Raw genomic sequence first — 26,613 nt, 5'->3', positions numbered from 1 at the left:
CACACACACACACACACACACACACACACACACACACACCCTTTCATTGCCCAAATTAAAGTGATTTGCCACAAGAGAATATGTATGTTATTTTTTGCTCCTTTTTTTTTTCTTTTTAAAAACATCGGAAGGATGGCCTTCAAAGGAAAGGAAATCTTTATGGACCCTAAGTGGAGTACAAGTGTATTACATTGCCTTTTTTAAAAAATATAGCCCACAAGATAACATGAGCATTTTCTTTGGCATTTGAAAAGGGCAAAATTGGGAAAGTACGAAATTATACTGGAACTAAAAAGAAAGTTCTCTTAAAAATTATAATCGAAAGTGTCCTCCTTAAGTGGCCTTATGTCTCTTCGTGTCTAATTTCTACCAATTACTTTGACTCTTGGGAGAATTACAGGGTTTCTAGAAAGAGGTTTCATAATTAAACAAAATACACAGAGGGTGGTAGCCTACGGGGGTGTGCCCTAGAAAATGCTCCCACACGAGGCTGAGGTTCAGCCCTAGAGCATGCTGATTGTTGGAATCACACGTGGGGAAGAAAAGTAACGCTGGGCTTAGCAGTGATTGACATGTGTTACTGTGGTAGAGAAACCACAGCAGCTGGTTTATTCCCTGACAGCAGAAATTGAGGAAGGTGAATTCAAAGTTCTTTTCTTAAATCAGAGCAGGGAATACGAAGGTGTTTGTTTAGCATGGAGGTCGTTATTTTAGATTCAGATATAGAAAGGGCCCCCACTCTGTGCTCGCAGCTTCCCCTCATTGTTGGAGTGGTATCAGCCCTCATCAGTTTTCTCGAGCTTCCTGAGGTGTTTGGAGGACTTGATTAGCTCTCCTGGGCTGCCACCATACCCCCCAAGGAGCTGTCCAGCATCACTGAAGACTACCTTAATTTATTCCTCCTATTTCCCAGTCTCCCTCTGGAGTGACACCCTTCTCTGGTGTGTTGAAGTATCAGGATTCACTGTTAATTATTGTGTTTGCACTTTCCAATCTAATATGCTGGTGTAAAGCCACATTCTCTTGGGGAAAGAGAGTTTTTTTCTATCCACACCCCTAATGGCTTGCCTAGTTACTCTTATTCTCCACCTCCAAAGTGTCGGCCTTTGTCCCAGTGGAGAGAACAAGGGAGACAGACGTGCCTTCAGTGAGAACTTGTTTCTCCCGCCAGCCCCCACCCCCATTTTATAGCTGTCCTTGATTGCCTATGTCATTTCCCATGTTTTATTTTTTATTTATTTATTTTTGTCTCCTCTGAGAGAATTAGCATACTAGTGATTTCTAGTCGTTCCCCAGTAGTTTAGAATGGCAGAGAGTAGCAAATAGGTACCCAAAAAACAGAAACACGAGCACTAAATTTCTTTGAAATTTCCTGTTGATCTAAAGCTTATGCAAATACAAAAGTACAATAAAATGACTTTGTTTTAAAATCAAATAAATCAAGGCCCTCCCTCCCCCCACGGTACACACAGTCTTTCAACAACAATGGAAGATTTATTCTGTGGCATTACAGGTGGGCTATAGGGATAGTTACACACTATTTTGCTGGCCTTGTGCACACAGTGTAGGTAATTGAGTTGCAGATATTTTTATTGAAGTGTTAGATTTTTATATGCCTATTGCATATTAAATTTAGGGACTCACATTGTCTTACTTTAAATATTCCTGGCAGTCTTTTTTGTCTTTTCTCTTTGTCAATCAGACTTAAATTAGTTTGTGTGTGTTTTTCAAGCTGAGAAAGACGCCAGTGTTGCGTCTTGGAAAAGACTAGTACTAACTTAATTTTACATTTTTAGCTATGAATGCAGCATCAGGTGAGAAGTAACTGTCAGATCCATATAAATATATTATTAGTGATTTCTGTGTTCTTAGGATTTTGATATAATGACTATATCTATATAACTCTCGTATAATTTTTTAAGTGTTTGAACGATGGAACCATTTTACAAAGAGATAAATGCTACAAGTATGATTTACTGTGGAGTACATCATTTCATTTGCCTCCCATTCATCAACCATGAGTTGGAACTGAAAATGGCTCCAAAGTCTTTAAAAACCAAATTAGTAACTTGTATTCATACAACACCTGGTTTTGAGGGTCTGAGAGCACTTTTGCTTCATTCCTATATGTGTTAAGTCTTATAATTTATTCTCACTATGCCCTCATGATGGCTGTTTTTGTTGTTAATATTTGTTGAAAACATTATCATGTGTTCAGTGGAGGTTTTAGACTTAATTCTGTTTTATAGTGGAAAGGTACCATTTTCTTCCCTTATTCCCCATCTCCCATTTCATAGCCTAGGAAAATTAGCCTAAAGAAGGTATAAATGACTCTTTGGTATTGAAGTGTGGGGTGGGTGAATGGGACTGTGGGTAGATATGGGACTTAATTCCATCTTGAGGCTCGTGGCTCAGAAATGCACCATCTTTCAGCTTGGGAGCCCTGGAGCTTATAGAAGGATCCTCAGAGCATTCCCAGAATCCTCTGGGCTTGGCAACATTGTCAGTCCCATAGCTAGGCTCTGGGACCAGAAACCTGGTTATCCCCAAACTAGTTTCACGGCATAGGGCTAATACTGCAGGCCATTGGGACCACCCCAGATGGCTCCATTCAGCAGACTAGCTGGCTCTTGTCAGTTTTCGCACTAAACAGTTCTATCCAAATGGTTCCGAGGCCCTTAGTGCATTGTTTTTCCTCTGTTTCCCAAAATAAAATAAAATAAACATGTATTTATTAGGTGTCTTGTGTCTTCTAAGGTAGTAGCCTTTGTTAGAATGAGATGAGCGGAATCCTGCTCTGGAGGACATTTATAACATACCCAACTTGTTGGGTATTGTTGAAATTTTTATTTTAAACTTCTATACTTAAAACCCCCAACATGGCTCTGTCAAGCAACCTGGATCTTATTAGGAACAAAAAAGCCCACTTTTCTTGTGAAGAACATGTATATGTTTGCAGGTACTTGTTAATATGATTCATCCTTTACGGTACCAGCCATAACAGTCGCCATTTGTTTATTGCTGTGTCTGGCCAGAGCTCTGGTTTATTGCTTCACAATATGCATTATCTTTACTCCTGAAAGCCAAGATGAAGAAACCAAGACTCAGAGTGGTGACTTGTCTAGAGTCACGCTTTTGATTGGCAGAGGAGCCAAGATTCACATCAGAATCTGTCTACTACTAACACTGCTCCTTCTCAATTTTGTAACCATTAGGGTTAGGGGTAGGGTAACATTTCTCAGTGTCTCAACTATTGACACTTTGGGCTGTGACCATCCTGTGCTTTGTAGGATATTTAGCAGCATCCGTGGCCTCTACCCACTAGATGCCAGCAACAAACACCAGCACCCTGACCTCTGGCCCTGCAGTTAATGATGGGATGTCTTCAGACATTACCAATGTCCCCAGACAGGCAAAACTGTCTCCAGTTGAGAACCACTGGATTAGTGTTAGGGTGTGAGGTAGGTAGTAGGAAGCCCACCCCTATTTTCTTCCCGACAGCTACGTTTTTCAACAGCACTTACTGCATTTACCTATATTTACATTGGGATGGAATGGCACCTTTATTGTAGTTTGGATTTCTGTACATACCCCAGTTTGTTCCCAATTCTTTATTGTTCCTATGATCTCTTTATTGGTTTTTGTGCTATACCATGCCATTTTGATTACAATCTGTCTGTAATGTATATTAATATTTATTAAGGCACCGTTCTTCTTTTTCAGAATCTTAACAGCTTTTGCATGTTGATTTTTTTCCACATAAAGCCTAAAGTTATTTTCTCCAGTTCCCAGTGAATCCTGTTGAAATTGTAATTACATTTACATAATAATTTGAGGAGAGTTTCCACCATGTATTTTCAAGAACATAGAATTCACTGTTATTGTTGGAAGTAAATTTTTATTTTAGAGCTTTGTGATAATTCTGAAATTTCTGTGCACTATCTACACCAGTATGACCAAAGTGGGGAACATGCCCATGTTGAAGGAGTAGTGAGGCTTCTGTGTATATTTATTTATGTTGAAAATTTAGGAGAGAAATGATATATTACTAATATTCAACATTTGGGTTGAAAATGGTACCCTACCTGGGTGCAGATGTCAGAGACCACCTGTCTGCATGAAGCAGGAGGGGTCCTCAGGAAGGCTGGATTAAGAGGAAGACTTTCATTTGAAAACTCAGTGAAGTGGATTTGTGGATTTTTGTGTGTGTGTGTGGAGTATTTTAATTCATTAGCCCTCATGAAATGTATACATGGCTTTAAAAATTCCTGTAACGTGATTGTGGATTGAGGAAAATACCAGTAATATAAACATAAAATACTTTTCTCGCTCTTTGTCTCTCCACTGTCCCTTGTCTGTCTGTCTCTCTCACGTACTCACACTCACACACAGAGAAATGGCCACACTGATTCATCTTTCACTATTGGTAAGAGCTTTCTTAGTGAGATTAAAAAATAAAATCAATGGCTTCCTATTGAGGTCTGAGAGAAGATGGCCAAAGAAATTTGGACTCATCAAGAAGACATTTTGAAATATGGGTTTACTTCCAGTATTGTTAACAGTGAATCCCCTTTCAAGTGTGTATCAAGTCTTGAAATATTAGCTGTTCATAATAGGAACTTACTGTAAGTATAATTTTAAAATGCTGCTCATTCCATTTGCTTCCCATCTCTTAAAACTTGCTTTGTATGTATTGTTTTATAACATGTAAGATGCTGGATGGTAGTAGTCAGGAGTTTTGACTGACCTAGTTATGTGATCCAAAAATTTGGAGACCACTGGTTCATGAAATTTCTGAGCCACTCGGATGGTTCCCAAAGCAGTTAGAGTTTTGCTACTCAAAGTGTAGTCCATGTACCAGCAGCTCTGGCATCACCTGGGAGCTCCTTAGAAATGCAGGTTCCCAGGCCCCACCTGGGTATTAATTAATTAAATGGGTATCTTCATTTCTTTTTAATGTTTTTATTTAATTTTGAGAGCGAACAAGCAGTAAGAGAGCACAAGAGGGGAAGGGGCAGAGAGAGAGGGAGACACAGAATCCAAATTGGGCCCCAAGATCTGAGCGGTCAGTACAGAACCCAACTCAAGGCTCAAACTCCCGAGCTGAAGTCAGACACTCAACCCACTGAGCCACCCAGGCGCCCCTTGGAATCTTCATTTTAACAAGATCCCGGGGGAGCTGTTGTCACATTAAAGTTTGAGAACAGAGTTAAGCTGTGCTTTCCTATTAGGTAGCTACTAGCCATCTGTCGTGATGTAAATGTAAATTCATTAAAGTTAAATAAAATTTAAAATTCAGTTCCTTGGGTGCACTAGCCACATTTTAGGTGCTTGGTAGCACATAGTGGCTGCTATATTGGACAATGCAGATATAGGACATTTCCGTTATCTAGTTCTGTTAGAGCGTGTAGGTGGGAAGAAAAGAAGGAAACAATACACAGACTTTAATTTGAATGACGTGCATTAAATGTAAACAAGAAGAGACTTCTTGTCACTCAACTTGACATGGCCTATGAGAGAGTCATGAAGAGCATTCATATGGAGAGCATTCAAATATTCCTGTTAGCTTGATTTGCAGCTAATGTGACTTTTCTGAACTAGTATCAGGCAGACTTGCTTTTATTCAGTGTTACGTTTGTGATAAAATATTATTTGTGCATTAACGCTAATATGAGTCCTTTCCACAACTTTTGATGTAATTAAGGAGCCTTACAGGATCTCAGAGAAAGCAGGACCCTGCCCCAGATCCCATTGCTTGTGGTTCTTCTCTTCTCTGTGTCCCAGCCTGGTGGGGATTGAAATGCTTTCACAGCTACATTCTAAAGGGACCACGGGGGTAAAGCCTCTTTGTTTTCCTGTTGCTTTTAAGATTAATGGTGAACTCCTTGGGGTGCACAGTCACTGATGGTTTATCTACCAGAGAGCTGGCTCTGACTGTAAACAGTGAGACGGGATGTGGCAAGATTTCTTAGAATAAACAGCAGTACGGAATAGTGAGATGCCCACAGTGACTTGCACGCACTTGGCAGTGCGCAGCTCCCTTAGAGAGTGTGTGGTTAGGGTATCGTTAGCATGCCCCTCCCCCATCATTTCCGGCATGTTCCTGGTGATACCAAACCCTTATCAACAGAACTCATGAATGTCTGTTGGCGAAAGAGGAAGACAAAATTAGAAGAAAAAGCAGTGACCCATCTATGAGTTCATTCTTCTCTTTCTTTCTGTTTCCTATTTCAGAACTGCCCTGATAGACTGTGTAGGTAGGTACTTTATTTAAAGATTTGCTAGGATTTGTTTACTTTTTCCCCCTCAAGCATTTCTTAAGCTTCAATATTAGGGGAAATTTTGACTCCAGTAACTTCATACTTTATTTTGGTAGATTTGATTTATTTTGCAAGGCGGAGGAGCCATAAAATAATCAGAAATCCTTTCCCCATTGTTCTGCAAGCATCTTTGGGAAGCAGCATCTATTCCCCTCCTCCTCACCCCAACTATCACCAGTTGCAGAGATCAGGGAATACCTAAAATCTCCCATCCATCCACTCCGTCTGCAAAATCTTAGCTCAGCTCATTACTGCTCTCCTAAAATAGTCTTCCCCTCTTTGTCCATCATGCATAATGCCACCTGCTTAATCTTCCTAAAGTCTGTAGTTTACTATCTTCTCTTATCTAAGACCATCCATGTCATGCCTTTCCCTCAGAATGTAGTCCAGCCCCATCCTGCAACGACATACTCCATCCTTTCTTTCCAATCGTAGTTCTCACTTTTCTCCTGACACCGCAGACATGGCTCAGGTCCATCCTAACAGCAGATCCATTCACCTGTTCTCTGGGCTCCTGTTTACTAGGCCCACTGTTTCCAGTAGGCAGCCCTCACTTTCAAGTACCTTTTACCAAACTGACCTATTTATTATTTCTACCACGTAACCCACGCTTTTTTCCATCAATATCCTTACTAATTTCTGTTCTCGGTGCCTGGAATATCCTTTCCTCGATTTTTCCACAACTAATTTCCATACAGCTTTAGACTCCTCTGACAGACTTCTTGCTATTTGCTGATTTACTTAAAGTTTATTTATTTATTTTGAGAGAGAGAGAGAGAGAGAGAAAGAGAGAATAAGCAGGGGAGAGGCAGAGAGAGAGGGGGAGACAGAGAATCTGAAGCAGGCTCTGTGCTGTCAGCAGGAGCCCGATGCAGGGCTCAACCATGAGATCATGACCTGAGCTGAAATCAAGAGTTGGATGCTCAACCGACTGAGCCACCTAGGCATCCCATGACTTCGTGCTTTTTAAAAAATTTCCTTTTTCCTGATCCCTGACTCTGCAAGTAACTGAATTACCATAGCACTTCTGTTGTTATGTGGTTTGCATATAGTAAATAGCAGTATTGGGTAGTTAGATGCCCATAGACTGTAAGTTTCTTGAAGGCAGGATCTAATTCAGTGCCTTACATATGGTCCGTGGTCAAGAAGGTGATGAACAGATGAATGAATAATACATAGATCTTTTTATTGTCTTTAGTTTTACATTAGCTAATGAAACTAGAAAGAGCCTTTTTTTTTTCTTTCCTTAACAAATCTTCAGATCTGTAGTTCATTTCCCTCTCTACCACTACTTAGTGGGGGGGGTAAAGCCATTCTGATTATTCTACTTGAACTTGGTATTGCCTTGGGGGAATTATCTTAAAAATCCTTCCTGCTTCCCAGACATAGAGAATTTGTTTCTGTCAACTGACATTTAGTGATTTTTTTTCTAGTTGGAGAAGTGCCTAGTAATCTAAATTTGAGTTTATCACCATTTCTTTCTGATTATTCCTAAATGAAGCAAAAATAGTTCTGTTGATGAACTGCACATTCTCTCTCCTTTCTTTCCACAACTCAAGTTCAGTCTATGCCTAGTGTCCTGGGAAAAGGAGATGTTGTTTAAACGCATGGTCTTTGAAGTTATCTAAGGGATTTAGGAGTTGAAGTGAGAGCTGTTACATGTTTATTATTGAAAAGTAGTTTGTATGGGGGCGCCTGGGTGGCTTAGTCAGTTGAGCATCCAACTCTTGATCTTAGCTCAGGTCTTGATCTCAGGGTCATGAGTTCAAGCCCTGTGTTCGGCTCTGTGCTGGGATTGAAGCCTACTTAAAAAAGAATAATAAAAAAATAAAAGTTATGTGTATGTTTTTATTCACATGTTTATTTTTTAAAACTGTAGTCTATAATAGTTTTCTCGAGAGGCATTTGTTTTTTAGTAGACTGATTTCAGATCTGCTTATGAAACCAAATGGTTATTTAATTAACTTCTTGGCACTTAGTATAATTTGAAGACAAGCCCTTTGGCCCACATTAATTTTGAGCATTTAAAGTACTCATGGACATTATGGTCTTCTTCTTTGCTTGCAAACATGTTTGTTTAATGACTTAGCAAAGGGTTATGTCTCGGCCACTGTGGAGCTAACAGGGCCTGTGTGAATGCACTGACCAAGACCATGATGGATTAGCCAGCATCATGGAAGGGAAGAATCTGTTGAGTCATTACAAGGAACGAAGTATCTGGATTGGGTTTATGGGTTGGTTATTCTGATTATGATATAGTTAGATAATCTGTTCACTCCTATCTCTTCCCTGGCAACCAGTCTTCTGTGACTCAAATGGAAGCTTTGTCTATGTAACCAGGAGGCCAGAGGCTGGTGGCCAAGAGGTCAAATTCAGTCCCAAGATGTTGGCCAACAGAACATTAAAAAACATTGTCTGAAGCCACAGTTTGACAGTTATGGCTGACATAAAAACACAATTAAGTGACTTCTTTGGAAAAAAAAAATACTAGAAGTTTTGGCAACCTTGGCCTAGAATCAGTGGTGATGGCTGGTATGTAAACTGCCCAGATTACTATTCCCACTGTCTCCCCAATACTGTAGTGACATGGCACTTACCTGTATAATTTCACTCCAGCACTGTGACATTCTCATGGTGAAGACAAGTTTTCTGCAACCACATTGCTCTCAGAAATGGCACTGTGAGGGGTCTGGGTGGCTCAGTCAGTTAAGCATCTGACTCTTGATTTTGGCTCAGGTCATGATCTCACAGTTTGTGAGTTCAAGCCCCACATCGAGCTCTGCACTGATGGTGCGGAGCCTGCTTGGTATCCTCTCTCTCTGCTCCTCCCCCACTCGCTCTCTCTGTCTCTCTCTCAAAAATAAATAAATAAACTTAAATGTTAAAGAAAAAGAAAAGGAAATGGCATTTTGAGAGGGCATCCAATAGGATTCTGTGTCTGAATGAAAAGCAGAGAGAGCCTATTTCTGAGATCAAAGTGTCTAGATAATGTATTTTGGTCAAAAAATATCCTCTTCCATTCATGCCACTGGGCCTTTAAGTTTGCATCCCTGGTTTGGCCTTTTGACCTCCCGGCTGCCTGGTGAGCAACTGCACGACCCTGGGCAGATGTGATAGTTGCAGCAAGTGCACCGTTTTTCTTACAGTTGTTGTTTGTGTGTGAGTAATGAGGTCAACACTACGCAGAAGAGGTGATCTTTTCTTACAGTCTTAAACAACTCTGACACCTGTGGCCAGTTTTGCTGACGTCTGAGGTACTTTAGCACAGAGACTCTTTGCCCTCCTGACCTACAGTTAGGAAAGGCTTGCACACAAGTGCTCAGCATCTAAGTCTGCTTTTATGTGTTTGTTGTGAAAGCATTTATTTAAAAGTTTCTACTCACTTTTGGCCCACATCCCATTTAGAAGGTGTCAAATAAGTGAGGGCTTTTTGGGATGAGGAGAAAGTTCTGGAAATGGATAGTGGTGATGGTCGCCTGACATTGCAAATGTACTTAATGACACTGAAAGTACACTTAGAAATGGTTACAATGATGAATGTTATGTTATGTATACTTTAGCCACAATAAAAAATAAAAAGGGGAGCAAGAAGAGATATTTTTGAGTTTTGCTGACCAAAAAAGGGATGGAGAAAGGTCCTTATTCTTATTTTACATTTCTTTAATCTCTGGTCCTTTTTGTTTGTTTGTTTGTTTTTGTTTTTGGTTTTGGTTTTTTTTGAAGGTTTGTTTTCTCCAGAGTCTACATTATTGGTCTCTATAAGCCATTCTTTCTGTGTTTTCTTTCTCCATGGGCTTGTTCATCTATTGCCCAGGCAAAATCTCTAGGAGAGGGACAGATACAACATACCCAGCCTAGGCACTGACTGCACATTAGAATCACCTGGGAGTTTCCAAAGTCCCCATGCCCAAGCCATACCTAAAATCAATTAATCAGAATTTACAAAAGTTCCCAAAGTGCTTCCAACATTGAATGCAGCAGAGACAGGATGCCTGCCCTGTAAAAAAACCCTGTCTGGTTCACAGAGCCCAAAGTTTGCTTGTTGGATTGGTCCAGTGCCTGAAGTCTGGGCACATCAAAGGCCATTTTCATTCAAAATGACACCCAGTCATTTCAGACATTGCCTTCGTATGATTTGAAGGACCTCTCATATGGGAACTATGGTCAAGAAGGGGTGTAGGTATAGTTTAGAGATGCTGACCCAGAGAATCAATATTAAAGAGTCAAAAGAGGAAACAGAAATACCCAAAAGTATACAATGGTTTTCTTTCTTTTTTAAAAAATAAATTTTATTTTGGAATCATTTTAGATTTAACAGAAAAGTTGCGAAGAAATCACAAAGAATTCCCTTATACCCTTCATCAAGTTTCCCTAAGTATTGCTTTCTGACGTTACCATGGCATATTTGTCAAAACTAAGAAATTGACGCTGGTGCGTTACTGTTAACTAAAATGTGGATTTTATCAGTTTTTCTATTCACGTCCTCTTTTAGTTCTGGGACCCAGTCCAGGGTACCACAATCCATTTAGTCGTCATGTTATGATGACTTTAGCTGGGATGTGAAGTCTTAGCTGCTTCTCCAGTGTCCTAAGCAGTTAAGGACCGCCATGTTTATGTGCCTTGTTACCACACGCTGCTCCGCTAAGAATTTGAATGCATTTTGTCTTATGCATTCTTGGCTTTTAAGACATCAGATCTCTGCCCAGTTGTATCCTTTTTATCCTTCTTCCTCTCAGAAAATCCCTTTGGAATAGAAATAACCGCCCCCCCCAACTCTCCAATGCTGCATCAAGTGGGGGCCTCAAGATGTAAGAGAGTTAGATCTCTTTTCAGTCAATTTTCCCCCAGGCAGTTTTTGAAAAATTTCTTAACGGCATGAAGATGTTTTTATTTTTTCAAGGAACCAAGCTGTCTGGGACCTTTATCAGTGGATTAATTTGATAATCAACCCATTGTAATCACATATTAAGTGTAAACAGATTTCTATGCACTCCTTTCTATAGGATGGATTAAATCCAATTTCCCTTTGGGGATTTCAAGACTATTGGTAGATTGAAGAGAAGATTATGAGTTTGTTAATTGAAGCGGATGACAGGGGGGCCAATGCCTTGCTCCTTGAAATGCTTTCTTGGTTTGACTTTCAGGACAAACATGTTCTCTTGGTTTTCTTCCTTCCTCCCTGGTTTCTCCTCCTTCTCCTTTGGATGTTCTCTTTTCTCCCAATGTCTTCATGATGAAGGGTCCCGAGATTTAGTCTTTGACTGTTCTTTCTCTATGTTAATTGAAATCTCATCTGGTTTTGTGCTTTAAATACCATCTGAAAGCTGATGACTCTTATATTTATATCTCCAGTCCCTCTCCTGAAATCCAGACTGGAATATGTATTAAACTGTCTACCAGACATCTCTACTTAGATGTCTGCTGCATAAGGCAAATTCAGAACATCTGAAACTGAGTCATTGACCTTCCCCCAAACCTGTGCCACCTACAGCCTTCCCCATGATAGCTGTGGCAACTTTATCCACTCTCCCAGTTGCTGGGACAAAAATTCTCAGTCATCCTTATCTGCTTCTTCTTTCTACACTTCACAGGAAGGTCCTGAAAGTTCCACCGTGAAAATATATTCAGAATCCAGCCTTTGTGACCACTGCTATACTGTTAACAGCCCACTTTGAGCCACCATCATCTCCCCACTGGACCACTGAGTTAGTCTCTCTTAGCTGCCTCCTGCAGCCAGAAGGAGCCTTGTGGAATCAATCGGATCATGTTACTTCTCTGTTTAACACTCTCTGAGGGCTTCCCCTCTTTCTGTGTAAAAAATACTGTTTTCACTGTGGCCTCTAAGATCTACATTACCTCACTCCCTATTGGCTCTCTGGCTTGTCTTCTCTTCCTCCTCTGCCCTTCTTTCGCTAAACTCCAGACACAGGGCCTCTGTGTTATCTCACCTCAGGGCCTTTGCACTGGCTATTCCTTCTTCCTAGAGGCTCTTATCCTGGATATCAGCATGGCCAATCCCTCACTTCCCATAGATCTTTATTTGAAATGTCATTTCTCAGTGAGGCCTCCCAGACCTCCCTCATTAAAATTGCAACTTCCCCCCCGCCCCCCGATTCTCTTCATCTTGTTTCTTGTTTCTTGTTTCTTCTACACTAATTACTGCTGAACATACTCTTTTATATGCTCATGTATGCTTATTGTTTTTGGCCTATCCCTCTCCACTAGACTGTAGGCTCCATGAAGACAGAGACTTTTTTCTCTTCTGTCTATTGATATATGCTTAAGAACAGTGTCTGACACATAGTAGTTACAGTCAGTATTTATTGAAAGTATAATTATGAAATTTGAAAGGTGCTCGGAAAATAAAGAATGCAATTACAGATGCTGGTCACTAGATCTAGTCACTAGATCAAGCAGTGGCTAATGTGCTGAGCCCAGACCTCCTGCCATGCCCTATACTAAGGGATTTATAGGCTTTTGTCCTATTTAATCCTTACAGTGATGTTAAGAGACAGCTATTCATAATATTTCTATTTAACAGTGAAAGAAACTGAGACACAGAAAATTTAAATAAATTGTCCAAAATTGTAAACGACCCATCTCTAGTTTGCTTTAGCACCTGTCGCCTGTAACCAGTGAGTCGGGAGGAAATTATGGAATGGGTGATGGAGGGAGAGGGGGAAGCATATTTCATTGTTAACAGTGCTCTTCTTGGAGTGCTCACATCTGATTTCCGAGTATGCGGTGTTAATTTCCAGATGAGGGAGGCTTTAGTTTGTAGTTAATCCTACATCTTCAAAAATGCAGTCTGTGTTCCTCCTTTTTCTTGTTGTTTAAACCCAGATCTCTGTCCTTTCCAGAACTAGAAGCCATTTAGGCTTCAGTCCAGAGGAAGTTTGGTTCCAGGTTTCTCATTTCCTTTTCCAGAATGACATGAGGGCATGGCCTTTGGGGGAAGATAAATGGTGTTTCCCCTCCTGTGAGGGCAAATACCTCCTCAATTGAGAGTTTCATGTTAATACTTTTTCCTTAGGAACTCTGTTGACTGCAGAATATCTGTTCCCCCCGATGGGATCCCTTGGAGGGCCACGCCCAGGCTCCTGGAGCCACTTCTGGCAGGTGTCTGCTCCCCTGTCCCAAGGTAGTCCTGTCCTCAGAGATGTGGAGCACTCATCCCCTGTCAGTGGCCGCTCTCAGGCTGTTGTCAGCTGTCTGACTGATCTTGTGGGCCTGGACCTGCCCACCAGTGGGAGGCCTGTTCTGAGCATGAAGTTAGAATATCTTCCTACTCAGCTTCTGTATCATTTTTCTATGCTCTGTAATGAATTGCCACAAACTTAGTGGCTCAGAACAACATGCATTTATTATCTCGCAGGTTCTGTAGCTTATCTGGGTTCTTTGCATCAGGTGTCCTCAGACTGCAGTATAGGTGCTGTCTAGGGCTATGATCTCAACAGAGGCTCAACTGGGGAAAGGTTTGTTTCCACTGTTCCCTTAGGGTCTTGGCAGAATTCATCTCCTTGCAGTCATAGAACTGAAATCCCTGTTTCTTGCCAACTGTTAGCCATGGGATGCCCACAGCTTGTTGCTACATGGTCCTTTAATAACATGGGAGCTTACTTTTTCAAAGCGAGCAAGAGGAGTATATAGCTCCAGTCTGCTGAAATGGAGTGTTATAGTATAGTGTAATCACAGGAGTGACACCCCATCCCCTTTGCCATATTGTGATGGTTAGAAGCAAGGTGCAGTACCCAACCACACTCAAGAGGAGGGTTTTACAAAGGCATGAACCCCAGGAGGTGGAGATGATTGGGAAGAAGGAGTCACCTTAGGGTATGTTCACCATAGCAGCCATATATAATGTGGTTAAATTGTGGAGGTAATTCCTAAAAGCAGAGGAAGACCTATTAGTTGCTCATCTATTCCCTCAGCAGACACTGGATTCGCTTTGCCAAGGCTGTGGGTCAGGATATGATTTTTCGTGTGGCATCTAGAAAATTTGTAATAATGCCTATTTTTTTTGATATTTTGTGCTCCTCTCAGTTCAGATGTAACTGAGTCAATTATCTGATGAAATGAACCAGAGCTGCCTTCCTTCTTTATAGTACTTCTTGCTATACAGAACCAAAGATGGCAGTTATGAACTCCTCTACTAAAGATTCCTCGTGAGCCTGGACTGTTGAGCTGCTGAAAGGCAGACTCATCTTCCCTCCGTTCATTTTATGAGTGTTTTACTGAGTGGATACAGTGTCGACTTATTTAAAATGATTCCTGTTTTTCAACCTACTCATTTAAAATCTCAGTGGGTGTTTATAAATAACCTCACACAGTCTGACCTTTGTCTTCATATGACAGCACAGCTGGGATTTCACATGTTAGAACACTGTCTTCCCACGCCTGTCTTTGTGGTTTGAGACCCTATGATACACATGACAGGATGTCATGACCACGTCTTCTTGTTCAAAAGTCTGAAATATTCTGCTTTAGTTCCTTTCAATAGGTCTTTTGTTTGGGGGTGATTGAGGATGAGAACATGGGGAAAAATAAGAACATGAGTCCAGTCTCTGACGAAGTTATAGAGCAAAAAGGCTGGAGCACAGAGTCGGTTTCTTTTTTGGAGTTGTTTTATTCCAGTTCGACCAGTATGGAATCAGGTTATTCTTTCACATTTCAAAAGTGTGTGCCTCAGTCCCCACCCCTGAAAGGATATGTTAGAAGGAAAAATAAAATCAAAATATGCTATTGACCTTTGCTTACCCAATGACAATTGTGCACCTGGGAAAAACCAAATCCTCTTTAAAATTTTTTCACTTTTGAATTCCATGTAAATCGTACCCAGATGGTTAATGGTAGCATGAATTGCTTTTCGTGATATATAAGAATCTTGGAAATTCATTTTTTAAAATATAGCAAATATGTATTCATAAGCCATTTATTTCATAGCATATATGTGTATTCAGAGTTTTGTATGAAAGTGCCCACTTGAAGAATTTTCTGGCCACTCCTCCTCTCACAGAGGCTGGCATGGGCCCCTCTTTGGTAGAGGTAAGTGGGCCAGGAGAACCTGCTCACCCCTTGGCCAGTGGGGAGTGGCTGTGCATGTGCTGTAAGCCCTTGGACAGAGTCCAATGCCCTAGTCCCTAAGTCCTGATCCCCATGACCAGCCACCCAGAGAGAGAGCAGACATGCCCCGTTGACACTTAGGGGCAGTCCATTTCCTCTTTCCTTATGCCTGGCCGGGTGGGCCGAGGAATCCCCTTTGAATTTCTGATCATCATGTGGCTTTCAGGAGTTCCCCAGGCCCTCACTCGTGTCATATAGGAGCCCCTCAAAGGCATGGCGTGCAGTGGTGGAATTTCCTTCTGGTACCACTTGCTGCTGGTTGTCCTGAGGACACAGTGTTGCATGACGTGCAGTTACATGTTGGGAAGGTAGAAACAGCCACACCACCTGATTGGGGAAGTGACAGGGCCAGGCTGGATGCCTCTGCACCAACCAGAAGACTGAAATTTTTTGCCACAAGCAACATTTTATATCCACTCTTTCCCCGGGACTTTCGTTGCCTCATATTCTTTTTTTATATATATATTTTTAATGTTTTTTTTTTATTTTTGAGACAGAGAGAGTCAGAGCATGAGCAGGGGAGGGAGACCCAGAATCTGAAGCAGGTCCCAGGCTCTGAGCTGTCAGCACAGAGCCCCATGCGGGGCTTGAACCCATGAACCATGAGATCATGACCTGAGCCGAAGTCATATGGTTAACTAGCTGAGGCACCCAGGCACCCTGCCTTATATTCTTTCTTTAATGCATCTTTAATTTTGATAGATTTTGCCAGATTGCCTTCTGTAAGGATTTAACTTTTTAAGTCTTTTAAAATTAATTTTAATTTTCTAAGTGCTATAAGAATATATTCTCTTCAGAAAAAGTAGAAAAATTTAAAGATACAGCTAAAGTCATTTTCAATTACCACCACCACCCCTAGATACGGTTTCCCTACAGACTCTCTCCTTCCCCCAGAATTAAATGCTATTGTTGGTTTGGTGTGCCTCTATGTCTGTGCCTGGGCAGAGAGAGAGAGAGAGAGAGAGAGAGAGAGAGAGAGAGAGAGAGTGTGTGTGTGTGTGTGTGTGTGTGTGTTGTTTAACGCATAGCCATATTGTACTAAATTCTATAATAGTGTGTTTTACTTACTGCTGTGTCTTGGAGGTGTTTCCATGATGTGTATAATTAATACATCTATGTATAATTTGAGTCTTTACTGTAAATTATTTTTCAGCAGTGCCTTTTTGGTATTTACTTTCAGGAAAGAATTTGGGGTTTTATTAAATGCCCAATGATTCATACATAATGTATTATAAAATCTTAACCTTTGGTTTTTTTCCCCTCTCTTCAGGTCTCAGAAAAATGATCTTCACAGTGAACGCTACGTCTTGGAATTAGATTGCTGTTCCTCCTTAGAACACCTGACAGGCCAGAAGCTCATCCCAGAGTTCATTAAGAAGGTGAGCCCTGAATCAGGAGAGCCGGGGCGGGGGGCTGCTGGCTGCGGGCTGTTCAGCCACACCCCACAGGCCGGGGCGGGAGCCAGTGCCTCCTCACACCTGGACCTCCAGGCAGCCCCACAGGGGTGTAGCCCCCCCGACACACACGCATAGATTGCTTGGGCTGAAGATGACTCTGAAACAGGGTGGGCTTCCCCCCTTCCCAGGGTGGCAGGACCTTGGCCTTGTCTTTTAAGGCTGGAGTGGCCTTAATAGCAGACAGGCCTGTGGTCCCACTGCCGAGATTCCTCTCAAACCCTCGAGGTGGTGTGACGCTCCCCTCCGCCAGCCCAGATCCCACCTTCCACTTGTCCTGTGGGTCTTCATTGCTACGAGCCACCTTTCCTTCCTAGTGTGGGAGCCGCCCAGAGCCCGGTGACCACTGGCATGCAGTTACACCAGGGAAAATTGCCTACTTGCAGGGATGTCCTTCTCTGCCCAGAAATGTGTCTGGTTTTGAACTTCTCATCATGCCATATGAGGTTTCCTGCCTAACTGCAGGGTTCACTTGAGTTTCAATAGGACAGTCACTGCAGAAAGAAGGTCCTTGCCCAGATTGGGGCTAAGTTCACTCCTTAATGCTTACCTAATTCTCTCTCACCCAGTCTCCCACAACAGCTGACAATCCCCCAGCCTGGAGAGGTGATTATGGTTTATTTGAGACCTCACCTGTCAGTTAATGAAGTCATTAATAAATCGTGTTGGCCGTCAACTTTGGGCCAGAAGTAGCGCTTGCCTGCTTGGTGCTTGGACAGAGAGAACGTAAGAGCCATGGTCCCGCCCTCAGGTCCTCGCACCTGGAAAGTGGCCCCCGGAGGAGTGTGATGAGCATTGCCAGCGGGGAAGCAGCTGACACTATGTGGTCGGGGTATTGGGGGTCGGGGGGAGGGTGTCTTGCACCATGACGGAGAGGATAAGGAGTTACCTGGTGACGGGGCTGCACTGGGAAGTTTGAGGACTCCTGCAGAAAGAGGGAGCGGCATGTGTGAGGGGCTGGTGCAGGAGCAAGTGAGGGGAGTGCAGCGATCAGAGGAGCTTTTGGGAAGGAGAGGGCCCGGGGTGGGAGCAGGGCCAGGACTCCACTGGCTGTTCAGAGGATTTTTGCAAAAGAGTGAAATAATTAGATTGTCCCTTTAAACACCCAGTGACCCTATTGCTGTTGTGTCCTTTTCCTGCCTCCCTCCCTTTAGCATTTATTGAGTGTCCAGGCTCAACAAGGCCCTAGGAATAACCCCTCATGGGTGGTGGGGGGCCAACCCCTGGAGACTGGGAGTCAGACAATCTCGTAGGTCACAGTTTCTGATCATTTGACAGGACGACGGAGACTACTCTGATGGAATTCAGATCATTACTTAGGAAATGGAGAGACAGGGCATCTGGTGGTTCAGTCGGTTAAGCCCCTAACTCTTGATTTCAGCTCAGGTCATGATCTTACAGTTTGTGGGATTGGGCCCCACATAGGGCTCAGCCCAGAGCACCAGAGTCTGCTTGGGAATGTCTCTCTCTCCCTCTCTCTGCCCCTTCCCTGCTTGCACTCTGTCTCTCAGAAGAAAAAAAAAGAAAGAAAGAAAAGAAAGAAAAGAAAGAAAGAAAGAAGAAAGAAAGAAAGAAGAAAGAAAAGAAAGAAAGAAAGAAAAGAAAGAAAGAAAGAAAGAAAGAAAGAAAGAAAGAAAGAAAGAAAGAAAGAGAAAGAAAGAAAGAAAGAAAGAAAGAAAGAAAGAAATAGGGAGAAAGGCAAAGGCAAATTTGTTCACATGTGCCTAAGCCTGACAACATGTGTTTTTGTATAACTAATGTAGATGTCTGTATAAATTGAGCCTTCTTTCCTGGATTGATGCAGACAAAATGTTCTAATAAACTTGAGTAGGGACATGCTAGAGGTGGAGCTTACCCCATGATCTGAGTACTAGGGAAAAATTGTTTTAGAAACAGGCTTGTAATCAAGACTAGGATGCTTGGAATGTTTAAGGGGTAGTTGGGTAAGATGAGAGTGTGAGGCTCTGTCTATATTATCAAATATGCTCTTTTCAAAACATGATTTGGGAGATGCCTGCGTGGCTCAGTCATTTAAGCATCTGACTTCAGCTCAGGTCATGATCTCATGGTCGATGAGTTTGAACCCCATATCGGGCTCTGTGCTGAAAGCTCAGAGCCTGGATCCCACTTCTGATTCTGTGTGTGTATGTGTCTCTCTCTCTCTCTGTCCCTCCCCTGCTTGTGCTTTGTCCCTCTCTCTCAAAAATAAATAAACATTAAAAAATTAAAAATTAAAAAAAAACATATGATTTAATACCTTTGTCTTAATCAAACCAGATCATTGCATGACTGGCCTATTACATTGTGCCCATATTAGGTCTTAAGGAGACAGCAGCCTGATTAGTGGGCTTTCAGATACTGGTGTGTGTAGTGTCTGAAGTGCAGGTAGACATCTGTCTGCGTGTGTATGTCTGTGTGTCTGTGTAGCCATGCACCTTGCATCCACATCAGTATCTGATGGTTCATTTAATAATTAAATAATAAATCATTGACACCTGCTTATTCTATGTTTATTTAAGAAGTACATTTTTAACGTTTTGAAAATTATATACTTTAAAAAGTCCACCGTGTCCCCCGGCTCCTGCTGTACCCCTGATTTTCAAACAGCATGGGGTCCAGACAGGCTACACACTTACACACTAGAGTAGCACTGAGATTCCTCATGTGTGTCCCAGAATCTCTCCCCTCTGTTCTTCTCTAGACAAGTGGCTCATGGTCAGGGTCAGCAGGTGGAGGTAAAGTTTCTGCCAACAACCCAGGGGTATTGAGATGCTTCCATTTGTCCCTCCCTGTCCGGCGTAGCCGAGAGTGGGACCTGGAAGGATCCAGGGTTTCTGGTCATTGGTGCTAGCTCTGGCTGTAGTTTCTAAGCCAATGGCTGTGACATTGGGAGAAGAGGGACAGACCAGTGGGTCTGCTCCTTGTTTCTGTTGTTGGACAAGGTGTCTGAAAAAAACACCGCTTCTGTGTGTGACGAGCAGAGGGGCACTGAATACCCCTCTGTAGGATCAACAGCTTTTCCAGCTGATGGCAGAATTTTACACATGTGTAAATTTTTCTGTCATCGCACAGGTAGAAGACCCTGGGAGCTTCCTGGGAAGAAATATGCTAAAGACCATTTGTGTCTTTTCAGTAAATATTTAATGAATAGCCTGGTCCCTATTTGTATAGAGGGAGAGTGGTGACACTTGTTAATTGCCATTCACTTAGGCCAAGATGAAGCTGTGTCACTGGCGGCTACAGCTTACAGTCATTACTTTTTATCTGGGTCATTATTTTGTGTGAAATAATGGCTCCTGTTCATGTGACAAGCAGATCCATCTTACGATGAGATGGTAATTAACTCATTTTGTCATTGTACCATCATACAGGATAAGCTCATATTCCCTACATATTAGAAATTAAATTCAAAGTGATTAAATTTTTTTTCTTAAGAACAATGGCTCAGTATTATTTTTCCACTGAATGTTTTAAATTAGCAGAACTTTTGGATAGAGAACATGGATGGAAGGAGGGAAAGGAGATTTCGCTATTCTCACAAATGGGAAAAATAAAATCATCTGTATCTGTGTCATGTAAAATTAGCTGAAGGTGCTATAATTTAGAGCCCCCTCCATCATGATTTTCGGCAGAGGGCGAGGGGGAATTCTATAAAGATGGCTCTGTTCCTTTCAGTGTGGTCTAATGGTTTCTCTGAGCACTTTGGCTGTTCAAATTAAGTCTGGGCTACTGCGTTTTGTATTTCCCCTCTTGTATCCTGCTGTGCTCCATCCAACCGGCCCTTTATGTAAATTATTTATTATGGACCACAGAACATTTCAAAGGCACATTTATGATCAGAGTTAGAGAAACTGTGTGTTCCAAGGCCTAGAACCGAATGCTCCAGGGACAGAGTCTCGAGTCTGTCTGAGAACAGAGGTGCTGCCTCTCCTTCCTTGAAACAAAAGTCCCACCACCAGGTACTTCCAGAGCCTATTTGTGTGGCTGGTGGATTTGTGGGGCCCCTTGGAATTTCCTCTTCTTCAGAGTTCCCAGAGGATTGTAAAGGAGACAGAATGATGCCAAAAAAAGGGCTTACATGTTCATCTTCACATTCCTTTACATTCTTTAGAGCTTCTGGGGAAAGAGCTCCTATGTTCGGAAAGCTCTTTGAAGTTTTCAGAGTCACTCTGGTTTGAGCTTCACGGTAATTTTGGGCAAGAGGCCACACCGGCAGTGGTGTCTCCCTTCTAGACACAAGAGACAGCTCTGAGAAGATGAGGACTTTGCCAGAGGCTGAGACTGTGCACGGATGCAGCGTGGGCAGGTCTTTCTGCAGCAGCGGCCCCAGCGGGAGACGGTGGGACTTGGGTGGAGCCAGAAGATTCCGTGGCTAAGTGGGGAAGGCTCTGGGAGAGGTGTGGTATAGAATGAGGGCCCTGCAAAGTGAGGGCGGGATGAGGGGTGAGGTGGATGGTGCTGTTCAGGGTGAGGAGAGGAGCGTGGAATGAGAGCTCAAGGCTGAGAGTCAAGTTCTGTGTGGCCAGGATTTGGGATGAACAAAGGAAAGAGGAAGGCTGTTCTGAGCAGGATTCTTCTGATTGTGTGAAACAGAGCCTTACTCAAGCCAGCTCAGGTTCGGTAAATCAGGTGGGGTTTACTACAAAGATGCAGGAACTGGCCTGGAGCCCCTGTGACAGAATATAGAAAAGCCTCCCCCACCTAAACCAAAAAAAAAAAAAAGAAGAAGAAGAAAAGAAAAGGAAAAGGTGGGGCTCTCTGGCTCTATTATATGCTGCTGGCCCATATATATGTACTTGTAGGTTTTGTGGGTTTATTTGCATTTTAAATGAGGTTTCACTGCACAGAGGGAATCAGATGTGTGCCAGGCAGAGCCCGTGCTACTAGACTTTACACGCTCTGTACTCTTAACCCTCATCTCACTGCCTCTGGAGGCTCATCCCTGTTTTATAGGTGGAAAAACTGAGGCCCAGAGAAGCTGTGCAGTTTGCCCACAGTTACAACTGTGAAAGGCAGGACTGAGGTTTGAACCCAGCTCGTCTGACCCAGAGGCCACATTCTTAACCATCTGGCCTTACTGCCTGTTCCGTGTAGCGCTCAGGGATGGAGAGGGGGCTGTCCCAGCCAGAGGGGAGGCGGCATGGGAGGCAGACAGGTGGAACTATGTCTGGTCCACAGAGACAGGTTTTAGAGCCTCTTGAGTGCCTCCCCTCCATGGTGGCTCGGTCTCTAGGCCTCGCTGCCCACCTGAGAAAGCCTCACTCCCTGCCATGGTCCAGGAGAGAGACTTCAGGGACTTTGCCCTCAGGCCCTCAACTCTGGGCTCTGCCCCATAGACTCATTCCCTTCTATGATGGAAGTGTGAGCACTAACTGCACGATCTACTCAGACCTAAGTTTGTCTTCCACTGGACCACAGAGGCCTGAAAATGTAGCAGTGGAGGAGAGGCGAGGCCGACCCCTGCCTTGTCCTGTGGCGGACAGCTCTCACGGTCAGAAACTCAGTGGCTTAGATTAAGCTAGATATGTTGCCCTTTCCAAAACCAAATGGTGCTGCTTAACATCTTGACCTAAAGAAAAGAACCCGACAGATGTTTAAAATCGAAATGGCTCCTTTTAATGAAACAGAATATCCCCAATTCCCAGGATTATGAAACTTTGCCTGTAGTGTATAAATGACTCATCATTTGCTTTCTGTCTGATTGCTGAGTATTAGGGCCTCATTTCTACAAGTGCGGTGCAGAGAGTTCAGTTTTAATTAGTGCAAGACACTGATTCAGAATAAAAGGAGAAATATGTTAAAAGGCTTCCCTTACCTCGTTACACCCCCAGCCACCCCCAAGCCAGGCGAATCGTGACATTTTAAAAAGGTGGATCTGGCGGGCGTTGAGGAGGAGTGGAGGCAGAATGGTGTGTGAATGAGCATATGTCCCCGGAATAGAAGACAGATTGCTGGGGGTGGGCAGGGAAGAGGCTGGCGGTGACAAGTGAGGCCTTGCTGGAGAATGAGGGGATCCTGTTTGCTGTTGTCTCCAGAGCTTAATAAACATTTGTCAAGGGAATGAACGATTTAAAAGAGAAATGCAGAGGAAGAATCATTAAGACCATATCATCGAAGGGGAGAGAAGAACCTAAAATGACACTCTGGTGATGGAAGTGTGAGGTAGGATCCCTTGCGAGGGCAGAAAACACATGGCATGAGGAACTGTTTGGTGAGGGACATGTTGGGACTTGGTGGGACACAAAAGGGAACATTCCAGAAGACAGTTGTGGTTGTTGGGCTGGAACGCAGGAGGAGGCTAGGGATAGAGCTGTAGTTATCTGAGGGGCAGACTCAGGGGCCCGAGGTGCCAGGCAGGTAATGACAGTGAGAGGAAGTTCAGGTGGTCATCTGGATGGCACATACCCAACTCAAGGGGGCAGCCACCACTTAGTATCAACTCCTTGTTGCCTGGTGGAAATACCAACCCAGTACCACAAGATCTTCTGTTGTATTTTGTTTGGCTAGCTGGTTTGCTCTGATTTAGACAAGTCAGTAATGTTTTTATTTTCTTATTGTGAAGTCTCTTTGGTTTTTGATGTAAGCAAACCGATCAGTTTAAAACTGTAAGATCTAGATCAGTGTTACTCAAATTACCTGTGCTGAAGGACCATTTTTTTGTTCTTTGTTTGGTTTTAGTTTTTTCCAGTCCATTAAGAGGTGATACTTTTGTAAAATACAATAAAAACATAGCAGCAATATTGAATGGCTTGAAAAGCGTCTACATGCCCGCCCTTGTTTTATGTACCTATTTTGGCATGGACTGTTAACAAAAAGTTGGTGGACCAGCCGTGGGCTAAGGACCAACCACACTTTGCGTAGCCACTGTTTGAGGTGGCAAGCCATGAGACAGGATAGAATCATGACCTGAGAACTCACTTGTGCTTGTGGAGGGGAGAGAGGGGAACACCATGGCTGGAGCTCTGGAAAGGACCCAGAGAAGGAAAAAAAGAAAGAAGTGCTATGAAGCAAAAGGAGAAAAGTAAGAACATGATGTTACAGAATCGGAGGGAATAGAATAGTATAAGAGCAGGAAAGAGGTCGAGGCAGAATGCACTGGGTGGGTGGCCCACTGGGTTTGGCTACTGGAGACTACTGGTAAATCCTATAAGAGCAGTTTTCAAGAGTGGAGCAGGCAGAGGCCTCCCTCCATCGGTTTAAGGGTAAACAAGTTTGGAAAGAGAGAGAGGGAGTGGCGGCTAAGACAGAGTGCAGGTGGAGGAAGTTTTGATTGCTCTAAGTAGAAGCTAAAAGCTACCAGTGGAGAAGAGAAAGCTAAAGGAGGTCAGAGGTGAGTTAAAGGTAGAAGCAGGTCCAGGTGGGGTGAGCCCACAGAGTGGACATTGGCTGCAGACAGGAGACTGGATGCCTGTTCCTCACGCTTGGAGAGGAGGTAGGAGGCTGCTTCCAGGCTTAGATGCTCAGAGTGGAGGGGAAAATGTGGGCTCTTCTGCCTGGAGGCCTCTGTTTTCTTATAAAGTTCCTCTCCCACCCCAGCCCCTCTTGATCTTCTGTCCCGCTGCTATTTTCATTGGCCTGCAACCTTCCTTTTCTGTCCAGGGGAGTTAGTTGAAGTTCATCTTAGCCTGAGGGAGGGAAGAGATCATATGCTTGTCTCGATCACTCCCCAAGAAACAAGACAGATTCTTGTGGTTCATTGTCTCTCTGCATGAATCCAAGTAGCAGTGGGCCAAGATCCATTCATGTTTCTTGGAACAGATCTTTGAGGGCCCCTATATGGTAGTGTCCAGGGATACCTTAGTGAGCCAGTACAGGTAATGTCCTGGTCACATGCAGCTTACCATGTAGCTGAGGACACAGACATGGAGGAGATAGTCGCATGATGGAAATATAATCACAAATGGGTAAGCATTCTAGAGCAGAACACAGTGAGGGGCCTGACCCAGGCTGGCAAAGGAAGGAAGGAATGGTCCATTAAAAAGTGGACACTTCAATCTAAGGGGTAAACGGGTGAGAGAGAGTCAGGGTTAGTGGTTATTGGAATGGCTTGGACAAAGGCCATGATGTGGGAGGGAGCATGTTTGGTGCAAGGAACGGGAAGGAGACCATTGTGATTTGGCTGCAGAGAATGGAGGGTAAGTGCTGGTGGGTACCTAGAACTCAGAATTTGGGTCTTATCCCAAATGCAGTGGAAACCCATTGGAGGGTTTTAAGGGGGAGCTAAAGAATGATAACAAATGTTATCATTTGGGAAGAGATGTAGACATCAGATTGGGGGAAGGAGTCGTTGCAGTTAGGACACTGTTGGAGTATCTCTTTGTTGACAGAGATTGTCGTTAAGCTTACAATCAGAGTATCGTCATAGTGGAGATGTGCAGAGGTGGTTTGATTTAAGAACTATGGAGCTGGGGCGCCTGGGTGGCTCAGTTGGTTAAGCATCCAACTGTTGATTTAGGCCCAGGTCATGATCTCATGTTTTGGTTAGTGAGATCGAGCCTTGTTTTGGGCTCTGTGCTGACAGTGCAGAGCCTGCTTGGGATTCTCTCTCTGCCCCTCCCCCCTTGTGTGTGTGTTCTCTCTTTCTCTCTCTCTCTCTCAAAATAAATAAATAAACGTTTAAAAGAAGAAAAAAAAAACTATGGAGCCTTAGAGTTCACCGGAGTTGTTTATGGATTGAGTAACTGTGGCAGACACGGAGAGGATCAGGCTGGTTTGGCCTATGCAACTGGATGAATGGGGGGCCTTTGCTGAGACAAGGGAGAGTGTGGGCCAGGACATTGTTCCCATGGTACAGGAGCTCAAGGCAGCCAGCTGGGCTGGAGACACCAGCTGGAAAATGATCATTGAAACTATGGTCATGGATGAAAGCACTGATGAAGGAACGGAGCTGAGCCCCGGGGAATTCCAGCCCTGATTGCCATGCAAAGAAAAGAGGCAGAAAGGCAGTGACTAAGAGGTTCCAGGGAAACTCAAACAGAGTAGCTGATGGAGGTCGAGGCTATCTCTGCAAGGAAGAGTTGTCAACTCTGTCAGCAGCCCTAAGACTAAAAGTCAGAAGTAACCTTTTGATGTCATTGATGATGTGGCCATGAGACCGTTGGTAGCCTCCATAGAAGGTCTTTTGGTGGCCCGTCTCCTTCCAGTGCATAATTTACAAGGCTGTTCCAAAAATATCTTTGGGTTATAATTTAAAAATGCTGCCCTTTATCCCACAGAATGCATGTTGTTCCTGTATTATTCCTAGGATGGTTCTTGGATTTCTGGTCTCGTGGGGTTTTTTTTGTTGTTGTTGTTTTTTCCACTTTTAAATTTAAGATGTTCTTTCTTTCCATGGGCTTGCTGAATTATCCTCATTGTTCTCCTTAATGTAATTTTTATTAAGCAACTGAATTTTAATACCTGACTAGGGGGTTGGGACTTGCAATTTTATGTAACTTTGAGCTTTGGCAGCACGGTTGGCATGAAATAATAACAGTAAGCACCCTTGTAGTTAAATCAGAAACGAAATTAACTTGGGATTCCTAGAAATGGTATTTAGTTGTGCACAGAACAGAAAGTGGCCTATTGCTGGTTCTGCGGGCAGCCTGTGGCCACCAGACCTGCATTCCTCTGTGGTCTCTGCGGAGAAATTGCCCTAAAGCCAAGGAATCTGAAAATATTCGAGGGGCTAGTGGAGCAGACAAAAGATGCGAGGGAAAGCAGAAGATATACCAAGA

General features: G+C 43.2%; 1 protein-coding gene across 2 annotated transcripts in view; it reads left to right on the top strand.

Moving 5' to 3' along the window:
* The window catches only part of RFTN1 (raftlin, lipid raft linker 1), a 204,102-nt gene that overhangs the window by 92,314 nt on the left and 85,175 nt on the right, over positions 1 to 26,613 (top strand). For both annotated transcript variants that reach the window (XM_039250580.1, XM_039250581.1), the window contains exon 4: positions 16,714 to 16,822. In XM_039250580.1, coding sequence (XP_039106511.1) covers positions 16,714 to 16,822 — 109 coding nt within the window. The remainder of the gene's footprint in view (positions 1 to 16,713; positions 16,823 to 26,613) is intronic.

Source organism: Hyaena hyaena, unplaced genomic scaffold, assembly GCF_003009895.1.
Source record: "Hyaena hyaena isolate Hyena2069 unplaced genomic scaffold, ASM300989v1 scaffold_375, whole genome shotgun sequence".
Lineage (NCBI taxonomy): Eukaryota > Metazoa > Chordata > Mammalia > Carnivora > Hyaenidae > Hyaena > Hyaena hyaena.
The sequence above is the reverse complement of the archived record's forward strand: the minus strand, read 5'-3'. Positions and strand labels throughout refer to the sequence as shown.